The sequence below is a fragment of the Erythranthe guttata genome, chromosome 12 (genome assembly GCF_056151865.1).
Source record: "Erythranthe guttata isolate IM_541 chromosome 12, IM_541, whole genome shotgun sequence".
NCBI classification, from domain to species: Eukaryota; Viridiplantae; Streptophyta; class Magnoliopsida; order Lamiales; family Phrymaceae; genus Erythranthe; species Erythranthe guttata.
Window position 1 is genome coordinate 3,758,700 of NC_142544.1, and position 12,703 is coordinate 3,771,402.

At 34.4% G+C, this 12,703-nt stretch overlaps 1 protein-coding gene across 2 annotated transcripts; it reads left to right on the forward strand.

Annotated features, from left to right (window-relative positions):
* Positions 1–1,697: 1,697 nt before the first annotated feature.
* Positions 1,698–9,894, forward strand: LOC105964868 (uncharacterized). Of its 2 annotated transcripts, none has more exons than XM_088826263.1 (18): positions 1,698–1,858; positions 3,143–3,215; positions 3,725–3,768; positions 4,147–4,189; positions 4,307–4,519; positions 4,632–4,784; positions 5,284–5,355; positions 6,184–6,228; positions 6,434–6,513; positions 6,689–6,753; positions 6,833–6,899; positions 6,978–7,091; positions 7,631–7,704; positions 8,099–8,196; positions 8,268–8,327; positions 8,455–8,523; positions 8,614–8,667; positions 9,613–9,894. In XM_088826263.1, the coding sequence occupies exons 1-18, from the start codon at positions 1,764–1,766 to the stop codon at positions 9,685–9,687; spliced, it is 1,494 nt and encodes a 497-aa protein (XP_088682389.1). In that variant the 5' UTR covers positions 1,698–1,763; the 3' UTR covers positions 9,688–9,894. The 2 variants fall into 2 exon arrangements, with proteins under 2 accessions (XP_088682389.1, XP_088682390.1); XM_088826264.1 differs by having other exon boundaries at positions 4,632–4,703.
* Positions 9,895–12,703: the final 2,809 nt, after the last annotated feature.

The following is a 12,703-nucleotide window of genomic DNA, read 5'->3' on the forward strand; positions in this document are numbered from 1 at the left end:
AAATATCCGACCTGAAACATTTCCAAAACGTGGAAACATTAAGGTGAAGTTTTCTTGCAACGTAGAATCGGAAATACAATGATATTAACATTTGAACTACACAAATTTCCACACAAGCCTTCACACAAAATAACATATTAACACAGTTGATACATCATTTATATATTATCATGAGACTACTTAACGAAGTTCCATGCACGTACGTAACGGCTTAATCTATATATATATATATATATATATATATATATATGGATAATTAGCGAGAACCCCCTCATCTAGGAAAATGAGTTAGGAAAACACCTCCTCCAAAAAATAATTAGAGAAAATCCTCTTACCTAATATTCCACCCATGTGATATTTTCATAATTCCAAAATTACCCTTAATTGTCTATTATACTCTTTCAAAACCCTAATCTTATTTTTATTTTTTCATCCGCCGTTTTCACACGTTTCTCTTCTTCTCTCTTTTCTCTTCTTCTCTCTTTTCTCTTCTTCTTTGTCTTTTTTCATCTGTTTTCTCCGTGACTTCCCCGCCACTGTCGCCGCCGTCGCCGCCGGGAGATGGAGAAAGAAAGAAGATGAAGCACCCATCAAACATTATAAATGATTTTGATAGCGATTCTGAATTCGAATGCCAGGAATGCTATATTGGAGGCGAATAGAGATAAGATTGTCGATTTGTCGCCGGAGTCTGATTTTGATGGTTGGTGGTTCCGCTTTGGTTGGTGGTGTGAGTTGTGATTTTATTTATTTATTTGTAATAAAAAACCGTCATAATGTCAAAGTAAGGTGGTGATGGTGTATTGTGGCGGCGGTGTGGTGACGATGGGGAGGCAGATTTAGGGTGTTTTGGGGGATCGAGCGGAGGACGGCGCCGGTAGAAAATTTCGCGCATGCTGAAATCTTAATCGACTATGTACATGTTCATAGTCGATTAAGCTAATCGACTATGCTCTTGCAGTCGATTAAGGTTGATCGACTCCAATTTTTTTTATTTTTTTTGAACTTTTTGTTTATTGATTCCAATTGTATAAATTATTTATAATATTTGTATATTTTTTGTTTTTGTAATATATAGTTGGTTTTTTATTTTTTTCGCAATTGTGATTTGTTATTTTTAGTAGCAGATTCTTAATCGATTATGCTTCACATCATAGTCGATTAATATACCTGATATAGAAAAAAAAATTTAAAAAACAAAAAAAATTAAATAATTAAATAATTTCCTTAATCGACTATGAAGCATAGTCGATTAAGGCTAATCGACTATGCTTCCTAGTTGATTAAGGAAACTGATACAGAAAAGACGGGAAAAAAAACGGAAAAAAAAAAAATCGCTGAGCGCGTGATCCAGTGATGTGTGGCGGGCGGGGACAAAGCTGGAAAACATAATGGCTGAAAATGGGTGTGAGCTTTTCCTCTATTAAAAAAAATAGTGAAAGAGTTTTCTCAAAAAACCCCTATTTTGAAATCCATACTCAATCAGAGCCTAATTGTTTTTCAAAATAAATCAAAAGTCTTCATTTATTCATTTTTACTATAAAAATTAAAGAATTCAGCCAACGGATCTGATCCATATCAAGACAGCCCATTTACTTGACAGGTGGACAGCCCATTTTTTCGACTTACCCAAATCTACAAAGTTAACACTGCAAAACATTTATAAATTTCTTCTTATTTTAATTTAATTTATTTAGTTATAAAATTTTTATATAATCTGTGACAATTCAAATCATTAGAAAGAAAACGCAAGGGGAAAAAAGATGTCGTCAATCGTCGATGAGGAATTGCGTCGCCGGAAGCTGGAAGAAGCCCTCGAAATCAAATCCCTCCGCCGTATCATCAGCGCTTATCTCAAGTATATGCATATATATTTTAGTTTTTTTTTTATCACGCACTCACACAATCTGCTGCGTGTATATTTGTTTGTATACACATACATGCCTCTCTCTCTCTCTCTTATGTGATTAATTCTGTGAAATTTGATTCATGATTTCGACTATTGCTAAAATCCGATGATGTTTTTGCTCTATTATAGTTTTTATTTGCTGCAAATATATGCATCATGGAGTTTTATAATTAAGAAAATTGTGCTAATACTGTTGTGAGTGAACATTGACATTTTTTATAATACTGATTTTGGGGCAGTTGAACTGTTGTGAATTTAAATGTTAAGTAGAGTGTTGGGTAAAATAAAAATTGGATGAGTAGCTACTAGCTATTGATTCAGGAAATTGCTGAGAGGAAATTGTAATGTACTGTTAAATCTTGGATGCGAAACACGTCCTTGAATTCTGAGGCGGGGCTTTTGTGAAGATGTTGTAGAGTGTATTCGTTTAGTTAATTGAGTTCAGCTTGCTAGAGTCCCTAATAATCAAACGTAAAAAGATGGTTGTATGACTGACTGACTTACATGAATATAAAATAGTGAGGAAATCCGGTGAAGATGTAGTCAGTAATTAGAAGCTGATGAACATCAAGATTGACAAATTAGAACGTTCTCAGGTAATGAGTTTGTCAATTGGACGAGGAAATCTAATAGAAGCATATTCTCGTAGTAGTTAGCAAGTGAGAAAAGGTCACCCGTTATCTAAATTGAATTAATCAAAGAGTACAAAGACTCGTTCCTTCAAGTTCAATACATTAGAATGTCAATTAATGGCTCGAGTTATGAATTGAAAGTAGTGGTTCCAATAATTAAAGAAATAGCATATGAGTATAGACTATAAACCCGGAGCATTCACCATGGAGAAACATAATTTCTTCTTGAATGTTTATTTCTTTTCGGGCTTCTGAATAAAATGTTAGAATTATTGGATTGGATTACGAATTTCAGAATTCTGCCACCAGAATCATGAACAATTTATGGGAAATGGGTTTGAACCTAATTTCATCTATAATATGTGATGTCTGGTACCATAACAACGCAAATGTTGGTATATAGAGATTAGCCATTACATGCGCCTGATTTGACAAACATTTTGCTGTGATGTTTCACAGTATAACTATACTTTTATGTTATTTCATTTCTAATTCATTTCCTGTCCTTATCCTTATTTGTTCAAGTCCATACTTCAGCATTACTGGATGAAAAATAATCCCTAGTAATATGGTCTGAGTTTTTGTTGGATTGTCAATGCAGCTACCCAGAAGCTGCTGAGGAGGATATTGTAAGAAATGAAAGATGCTTTAGAAGGCTTCCACACGCCCACAAGGTCGCTTTCTAGTTATTGTTGTCATAACTTAAAACATGGGTCCTGTAAATACTGTAGAGTTTTCTTTATTATCAAGGGGTCCACATGAAATATTATGATGTGCACATCTAACGAAATGAATATCATGAAGAATCACATTTAGAATATGTTTCTCATATAGGGTTAATGCAATCTTGTAGAAATCACTAATTGAAAGTAGTTCTTTAACTTAGAAGCTCAGTAAAAAAATCTTCATGATTTGCATGTCGATGGCAATGAATACTGTGAAGAATCTCATTGAGATAGTTTTACTAGAGATAAGCTATCAGATGTATTTATTAAGTTCTTTTCTATCTCTGTTGCATTTGTGTTTGTTTACTGTGTCCAGTTATTAGTTTCGTCATTTTCTCAGTCTAAGTGGTGATTAATGTGTATTGGAATCATGTTATTTTGAAATTGTTACTACTTGAAGAATTCTTATTGCTAATTGTAGCGTTAGTTCCTCTGATCATGGTTTTGGACTTTTGCAGGCGTTGTTGTCGCATCTGCCCCTGAAATTTCAGAAATATAGATGGTAAATCTAATTTAGCATTATATATTCTGTATAGTAGTATGATTTCTAAGATTAAGCTCTACGTAAGAATGATTAGTATTAGGATATTACGTTTCTGTCCTTGTACTTCATCGAAGTCAACTCAATTTGGAAAATAACCCTCTTTCACCCAAGAGGGCAGTTGGAGCTCTGGGAGGTTGGGACACAAATTCCACAAGGAAAATAATGGTGTTCTGGTTGAAGAAATTAACTGCAAAAACAAAATATGCGCTATACGGATATGCAGTATGGAGATTTATGACAAAGAAATATGCCAAAATAGATTTTGAATGAAACTGGGCCCAAGGTTTTGCCTCTATAATATCCGAACTAATTCTCGCTATTGTTCATTTCTCGCAGGTGTGTCTCGCAAAATTCCTATTTCATATTTGAAATGCTTAAGGTGATTTTTCGCTTTACATATGTTTCTCTAGTTATTTAGTATTGTTTATTTAGAGCATAAACTTATATGCACCTAGTATTCTGTTCTAAGAGCTATATCTGCTGTTGATTTTGCAAGACATTCGAACCTCCTCTTGATATGAGTGCGGGCATTTATATGTCTGAAAATCAAACCACGGCGGAGAGTGCCTCTGATAACCGTCATTTGTCTGGTGAACTGGATCTTCTTCCTTGTCAATCTGGCTCAAAAAGTGGCGACCTGAATTTTGCAAATGCTGGTGAACTTAGCTCTAGGGAAGGAGCCATTCTCAAACCAGAAACCATCAGTGAGGTCTCACTAGCATTTTCATCTTAATTTGAAAAACTTGTTCACATTGCCCATTTGGTTCGATCTGTTTATTTCATTTTCATTATGAAAATTTGACCTCTGTAGATAACAACAGGAGAAGAAAAATCGAATCTTTGAACAAAACAATGCGGGGAACTGCTGTGTAGACTCCGAGTGTAACGGAAAGGTAGAGAATGCTGATGCTGATTGTTGTCAGAGTGAAAAAAATTCTCCACCTTCATCTTCTATGCATGACTGTGATAGACATGTAAGGTCTTCGTGTTCCAATGTTTTCTTTTCATTGTAGAAACATTAACGGCTACCATGTTGTTGCAACATAATTTTCTTTAAATTACTGTATGAGAAGCAGGTCTAGGGTTTGCAGTTGGCTCGAGTCTTTTTTGCTATCTATAAAATTTTGGAATAAAACATAAAGCTTGCACTTTGAAAGGCCCAATTAACTAGACTCCTAGGGGAAGAATGCTAGCCTCTCTTCTCTCTCCCTTCTCTCCAACTTTCACTTGTCTTTATCTTCTCTCATTAACGTCTTCATCTCCTTTTTTCCAGTATTTATTTGCAAGCATCCATTCATAGTATAATTTAGTAAAAAAATTGTAGGTAATAATACATAAGCTAAACAAATTATAGAATAAAAATAATAAACAATCATTTTTTATTGTTTGATTTAACCACGACACGCATTTGGTTTTACTGCATCACTACTTACTATATTATATATTTAAGCACTTCCTATCTTCGTCTTTCAGGTATCCTCATCATCGCCTGATTGGTTGGACCCATCATTGCAGTTTCATGTTCCTTTAGTTGATGTAGATAAGGTATGCTATCTTTTTACACATTTCAGTGAAAGAAAAAAATTAGATCTATTATGCTAAATAGAGTATGAACATTACACATACTCTGGAATACAATCTTGTTAGAGCTATGGTCATGTCCATCTAATTTGCTGAGTTCGGCCAAGTGGTGGTTTTGCTGTATCAAATGGCAAAGGAAAGGTCAAATTTTGCAGAATGAGAAGGATGATATGCTGATATTTGTAGGAAGAGGTTTGTTTTGTTGTGGCCAGGCTACCAACTGGGGAATTTTGAAACAGTGATTGGGAGAATTTGGAATAGTTGGCAGATAATCCTCTTAATAGAGTTAAGATCGTGACCAAATAATTCATTTAATATAAAGAAGTGGTTATTTTGCTGTATCAGAGTGGTAATAAAATTTGTTTGAATATAATTCATCATTATGAGAAGAATGAGATGGTGGTGCTCAAATGTTTTATTTGGTCAGGACTTGGCCTGAGTTGGTTTGGGGTGGATTCCATTATAGAATAATATATGGTTTTTGACTTTATCGGTGAAAGAGCATTCATATACTGCTCCAATAGTAGTTTCAAAGTCGTCAAATGTGAGAGTTCCTTCTTTAGGTAACGGTTGATCTTTTTGTACTGTTTGGGTAATTGTACCATTTAAGTAAGTATCGTGAGATGTTAGTACTCTGCACCTCACAATTGGTATGGTTCTGTAGGAAGGTATCAGGATCGCATTGTTTGCAATATCTTTTGTTAATTTCTCACATATTCTTGAGATTATTGAGGTTCAATTTACTGCTCGCAAGGATTTATTAATCCATTGAATTAATCATATCTTTTCCAGGTTCGATGCATCATAAGGAACATTGTTAGAGACTGGGGAGCAGAGGTATTTACTACATCTTCTTGTCATCTACCAAAAAGAAAACTTGATTTTGACTCAGAGCTTCGTATTTTCTTAACCACCCCGGAGGGTGATAATATCACCACTCAAAATTAAAAGTAATGAAGAGTAAAAAGTAATATGTGGATAAATAGATTTAAAGAATAGAAGTATTTTATTTTTTTAACTTCTTTCCCTTCCTTATGTTCAGGGTCAGCAGGAACGTGATGAGTGCTATAAGCCAATTCTTCAAGAACTTGAACAACTTTTTCCACATCGTTCTAGAGACAGGTAATTCATTTGTGATATTATTATATCAACATCACTTGATAGTCGGATTTGCTTGCAGATCATGTTGGCAATACTTTTGTCTATTGAACATTACTATAGCAAGTTCTTACAGGAATATTGATCCAGTAGTTGTTCTCTCATGATAAATGCTGTTATCATATTTCTTGTCAAACAGTCCTCCTGCATGTTTAGTTCCTGGAGCTGGACTTGGGAGGTTAGCATTAGAAATCTCATGCCTGGGTATGTTCCTTGTCGAGTAACTCTAATATTAAAAAAAAAAAATATTTGCCAGCATCCTGATATTTTTATTACATCTCAGGTTTTATAAGCCAAGGAAATGAATTTTCGTACTACATGATGATATGCTCCAGTTTTATACTAAACCAGTAAGATACTCCGATATTAGAATTTGTGTTCTTTATAAATATTTGATTTGGTTTGTTACTAATATGTTAGTTCATTAGCTCTCAAGTTGCGGATGAGTGGACAATATATCCATGGATACACAGTAATTGTAATTCAGTTTCAGACAGTGATCAGCTTCGCCCTGTTTCAGTTCCGGATATTCATCCAGCTAGGTACTGGCTAACTATTTTATTTGCTTTGTATGTGGATATTCTTCCGATTTCTTTGATTTGTTCTCTTTGTAACCATTTATTTCCTTGGAGGTTCGTTAAGCTAACTTTTTTTTTTAATCCTTTTCTGTTTTAAAAAAGATAGTACTGATACTTTATTGCCTCTATATATCAAGAAAAAGACTGAACAGTACATCGAAGCACCTTGAATGAGTTTTGATATTTATTTTGACCAGGATGTTTGCTTTGTCCTAAATGAATTTGAAACTTTTGTGTGTGTGTGTGTGTGCGCGCACACACGTATAACTTCTTTGTGCTTTGCTCAGGATGTTTTATTTATTTGCTTCTGTAAATATGCTAAATTTGGCTAGAAAAAGTCTTGAGTGCTACTATATGGTGGTTCTTGAGTATTTATGCAACTGACATTTTTATATATGTCATAATTGGCTGAGAAAAATAGCAACGTGGTCGCTACTCATAAGTTTTGAGCCACCTCCTGTCATTATTATGAGACTAGACTGTGATGAAATCCATTTGAACAGTGCAGGGATTACTGAAGGCTTCTCAATGTGTGGAGGTGATTTTGTTGAAGTCTATAATGATCCAAGTCAAGTAGGTAAGCAAGTGCTTTTCTTGTTCTCTTTTATATATATATATATATATATATATATATATATATATATATATATATATATATATATATATATATATATATATATATATATGATAATGTTGTTTGTTTCCTTATAACTAATTATGGTTATGAAACTATTTTTGTATGCAATGAGAATAGTTGGAGTATTTATAGAACTTGTTGTTGCACTAGCGATCCAATTCTGAACTCTATGTGAGATCTTTAATACCAAGTTAAAAATCCGTAACAACTTAAGGGCTTCCTAGAGTACAAAATTGGTCAAGAATTGATGCCGTTCACTTAAGCAACTTGAATGACCTCCCTGTTTGATATTTTCTACATTTCTGCTCATCTTGTACTCGTAATTTATTCGCAGGAGTTTGGGATGCAGTTGTGACTTGTTTCTTTCTTGATACCGCACACAACATTGTTGAATATATTGAGATTATATCAAGAATTCTCAAAGCAGGGGGTGTAAGTGATTTTTACATTGTCACTTATTTAATATATTCCCGCCTGCAATTCTTATTTCAAATGGTTGATAGGTCTGGATAAATTTGGGGCCCCTGCTTTATCATTTTGCAGATTCGTATAATCAGGAAGATGTAAGATTTTTGGCCCTTAAATAGATCCCTAAATAAATTCGTACACTCCTTATAAGCTGAGAAAATAGCCGATAGTTGGGTTTTTAATGTGTTTCTGCTTGTGCTTTCCTGGAAACTTGCTTTTTAGGAGATGTCGATTGAGCTGAGCTTGGAAGATGTAAAGAATGTTGCTTATCATTATGGATTTGAAATAGAGGTCCCTGATTTAGTTTCTGAAATTTTATCTATTTATGTAAGACATTTTTCACAATTTCATATTTTAATTTTTCAACCTTTTCTCCTTCAGAAAGAATCAACAATTGCGACAACTTATACATCGAATCCAAGATCAATGATGCAGGTAAGCTTTTATATATCTATTTATGTTTTCCGATTATGTTTAAATATTTAGGGTTAGGGTCGTCTAGCTACAGTTATTATTAAGTTTGCAATGCGTGGTCTAGGAAATGAATATCATTATGATCCAAAGTACAGATTAATGATAAAAAACTGTTAATTTATAGCGAAGAAGAAAAAGAAAACAGATGCTGTATTTCTTTTTACATATATTAACCAAAATAAACAACAAGGATTCGTTTGCTATAATGATTCACGTTTTTCTAGCGGTTGATGAATTCATATTGAAGCGAATTAATGAGGCAGATTTAGATTAGCATTGACTCTGAAATTCTTTGTAGTGGTTACACATCAATGTCTTTACAATTAGATAGTCTGATCTATAGTATAAATGTATTTGAAACACACGAAGTTACATTTGTGATTTTTTTCAAATTTATCGACCAACTTGATTTTCAGTATTGCATAGTTAGGATTGAAATCTTTTTCTAAATGCTATATTGTGAACAACGTACAGACACTAAAGAGGCCAATCACGAGTCCAGAATTGGCCATTGATGTACAACTTATTATTAACTTGGTTGATTCTGTTGTAATCAAAGTTCATGTGCATATATATATTTTTTTACACGTCAAATTTGATAATGTGTAGATTGAATCTTGCAATTCCTTTTTCATTGCTTATCAAGTTGTAGCCTAAAATTAGTACCTACGCATGTTTTTATGAGGTTTTACTATTTGAAGATTGTTTCGTTTTCGTTATATTTTGTCCAACTTGACTACTTCTGCCACGGTTGATTGTAATTATTGTTATTATGGTAATCTTCACTACAATTATATTATTGTTATTAACAATCTACCACTCTACCTTTCACTGCCGTTGCTACAAATATTACTGCTGTATTTTGCATCATGATGCATATAACTTAGTTCTCTCTTGTAAATGCAGAACCGTTATTATGCTGCGTTCTGGACCATGCGGAAGAAATCACTTGCAGCAGCCGGTGCACAGATTGTGACATAAATTCTTTTTCTACTTTTCGATTAAAATAAATTGAGTTAAAAATGATTCTATGTGATTGAGGTTAAAAGCACCGGGTATGAGAAGCCTTTTTTGGGTTTGTCGGATTGTGGTGTTGCATTCGAATTTATGTGTATTATTATTCGTTATTAGGATATGAAGTTAACACATTAATGCAACTTAAATATATTATGTTACTTTTTTTTTTAATAATGAAGGAACCCGCAACCAACCATATAGGTGCACTGGGTGAATATACATTTTTTTATAATATCTCGCAAACCATACGAAAGACGTAACATAATGTGATGTTAAATATAGATTATAATGTTTGAAGCTTTGGGGGTTGATTATAGTTCTGAATGGTATTGTTATGCATCAAAACTGGAGGTCTAACGTATGCTAGACTTGGGACATTGTTCACATTTGGCCTAAATTTTCGTGGTGTTATATAAGGATGTGATCTAAAAGAACATACACCATGTATTAGTTTTAGATGTCGATGATGAGAATCGATCATCTCTAGATGGAGTTAATTGGTCCAATCTGTACATGTATGATATATATTATCTCAAAATTGAAATGCAATTTTCTAATTGAAAACGAGAAAATAGACAAAGAAAAAGAAACAAATAGAATTAAATTGAAATAGTGAAATTTAAATTTGCAAGTCATAACGAAGTTATGTTTTATATATATAATGAGGACAATCGATCATCTCTAGACGGAGTTAATTGGTCCAATATGTACATGTATGATATATATTATCTCAAAATTGAAATGCGATTTTCTAATTGAAAACGTGAAAATAGACAAAGAAAAAGAAATAAATAGATGAAAATTTAAATAGTGAAATGTAAAATTACAAGTCATAACTTCGTTATGTTTTATATATATAATTAAAATCGAGCACAATACATAGGCTTCTTCTCAATTTAGAAGCACTAGGTGCACCATGTACCGGTCATGATATTCTTAATGCCCTAACTAAGCATATTTAGAAAGAAAGATATCTCTTTGAGCCATACTTTTTATTTAATAATGACAAATGTGTTGTATGAGATTCTTCGTGGTGGTTTTCAAAATCTAGCTAGTAAACAATAATAATATAGTCGGTCCTGATATTCCTAATGCCCTAACTAAGCATGTTTAGAAAGATATCTCTTTGACACATGCTTTTTATTTAGATACACTAAACCGCTTTACTGTGTTAATAAGTTTATTTGGTTGATTTTCAAATAAAATTCTACTCCTACATATACTACACCTTTTGAATTGATGAAGTAAAATAATTTGATACTACGATTGTGAGTAACTCTATAGAACATTTTATATTTTAGTTATATTCTAGGATGTAAATATATGGAGCTTTTAGAAATCTTTACAACTCGTGAATAAAATTATTAGGGCTTTCGGTTACATATATTGAATTAATTTGGGTTAGATAATATTGGATTAATTTTTTATTGACTAACTAATTATTTAGTTAATTAGTAAGATGTTCATTTCCTTATGTTAGATATTGGGGAGGGAAGTGCACGCGCGATTAGGGCTGCTAAGCCACACGTGCGCGCGTTTGACCACGCGTTTGGGGCTGAATCCAGGGCGTGTGGGTAGGGCAGTTTCGGGCGTTTTCAGGGGCAACAACGTGCTGCTACTTGGAGTGATAATTTGGTATTGAAGGTTGATATTTGTAATACTATCGATGAAGTTGGTACTAGTAGGCGACGTCTTAGACCCCAATTTGTAGATTTTGGGAATGATAGTGAAGAATCACTTAAGTCAAGTTCGTTGAATGAGTCTAAGGGACTAAGCAAGTTGTCACTTCGTGGGAGTTCTCTTGACATGGGATAGCGATGTTGGGTGAGTTATCTCCTCGTGGGAATTGTCTCGCCGTCGCGACGCGGGTGGGATGGATGAGGGTATCATCCGATGGATGGAGCCGAGCATTCTCGACGAAGGAGAAAAAGTAGAGGAGGTCGATGATGCGGGCACCGATGTAGAGAATGATGTTGATGTAGATGGTATTTCCAGATCGTCATACTTTGAGTAGATGGGTATGTCCACTACTTTTTGTCTGGGGTTGATATTGTTTGATATCACTGGTTTGTCTCGTTGCTTGTATGTGTATACATTTAGCATTGTGCGTGATGTACTTGACGAGGGGATCAGTCTCTCAAGATTTTTTGATGGGGATCGTGCCCCTTGTTAGACCTCATAGGTCGTAAGTATGTCGAGATCGTGCCCCTTGTTAGACCTCATATTTTTTGATTGAAGGCGAAGGGAAATAAACATTTAGGGAGCGAATCGCTCGAAATAACTAAAGTCGCGCTGCGAAACACGTGAGCATGGAAGAAGCTTTGGCCCTCGCTCCTCTCAAGAGGAAAAAAGATGAAGATCACTGCGATACCAGGCGACGAGATGACCGACGACAATCGTCGACATCTCGTGGACAATCTCCTTCTACGTCTCTGGACTTCCAATGATGTCAATGGCGCTTGGAGCCTTACGAGCCCATAACATAGTTCGTGATCGCATCATCCTAAACTGGAGGCTATCCTACCCTAAGGATGATGCATTGTCCAATTGATGTAGAGGGGTGATATGATGCATCACCATAGGGTAGGATGGTAGGGATGGCCATGGGGCGGGTACGAGGCGGGTATCGCAATACCCGCACCCGCCCCGTTTGAAAAATCAAGCAACCCTCACCCGCCCCATACCCGTTGTGGGTTGGAATTGTAGAACCCGCCCCCACCCCATTTTGCACCTGTGGGTACCCGCCCTGTTTGACGACCCGTTTTTTTCTCTCTTCTATTTTGGCTTTTCCTTCTTACTTTAATATAAAAATCAATTCTAGTTATGTTCCTTAAAAAAAATAGCCTTGTATTTTTCCATTACAAATATATATACTTGCTAATTACTAAATACGATTGAAATATAAATGCAAATCAACAATCATTTTATAAAATATAATATACATTATATTAAATATACATATAAGGGTATTATACGTAAA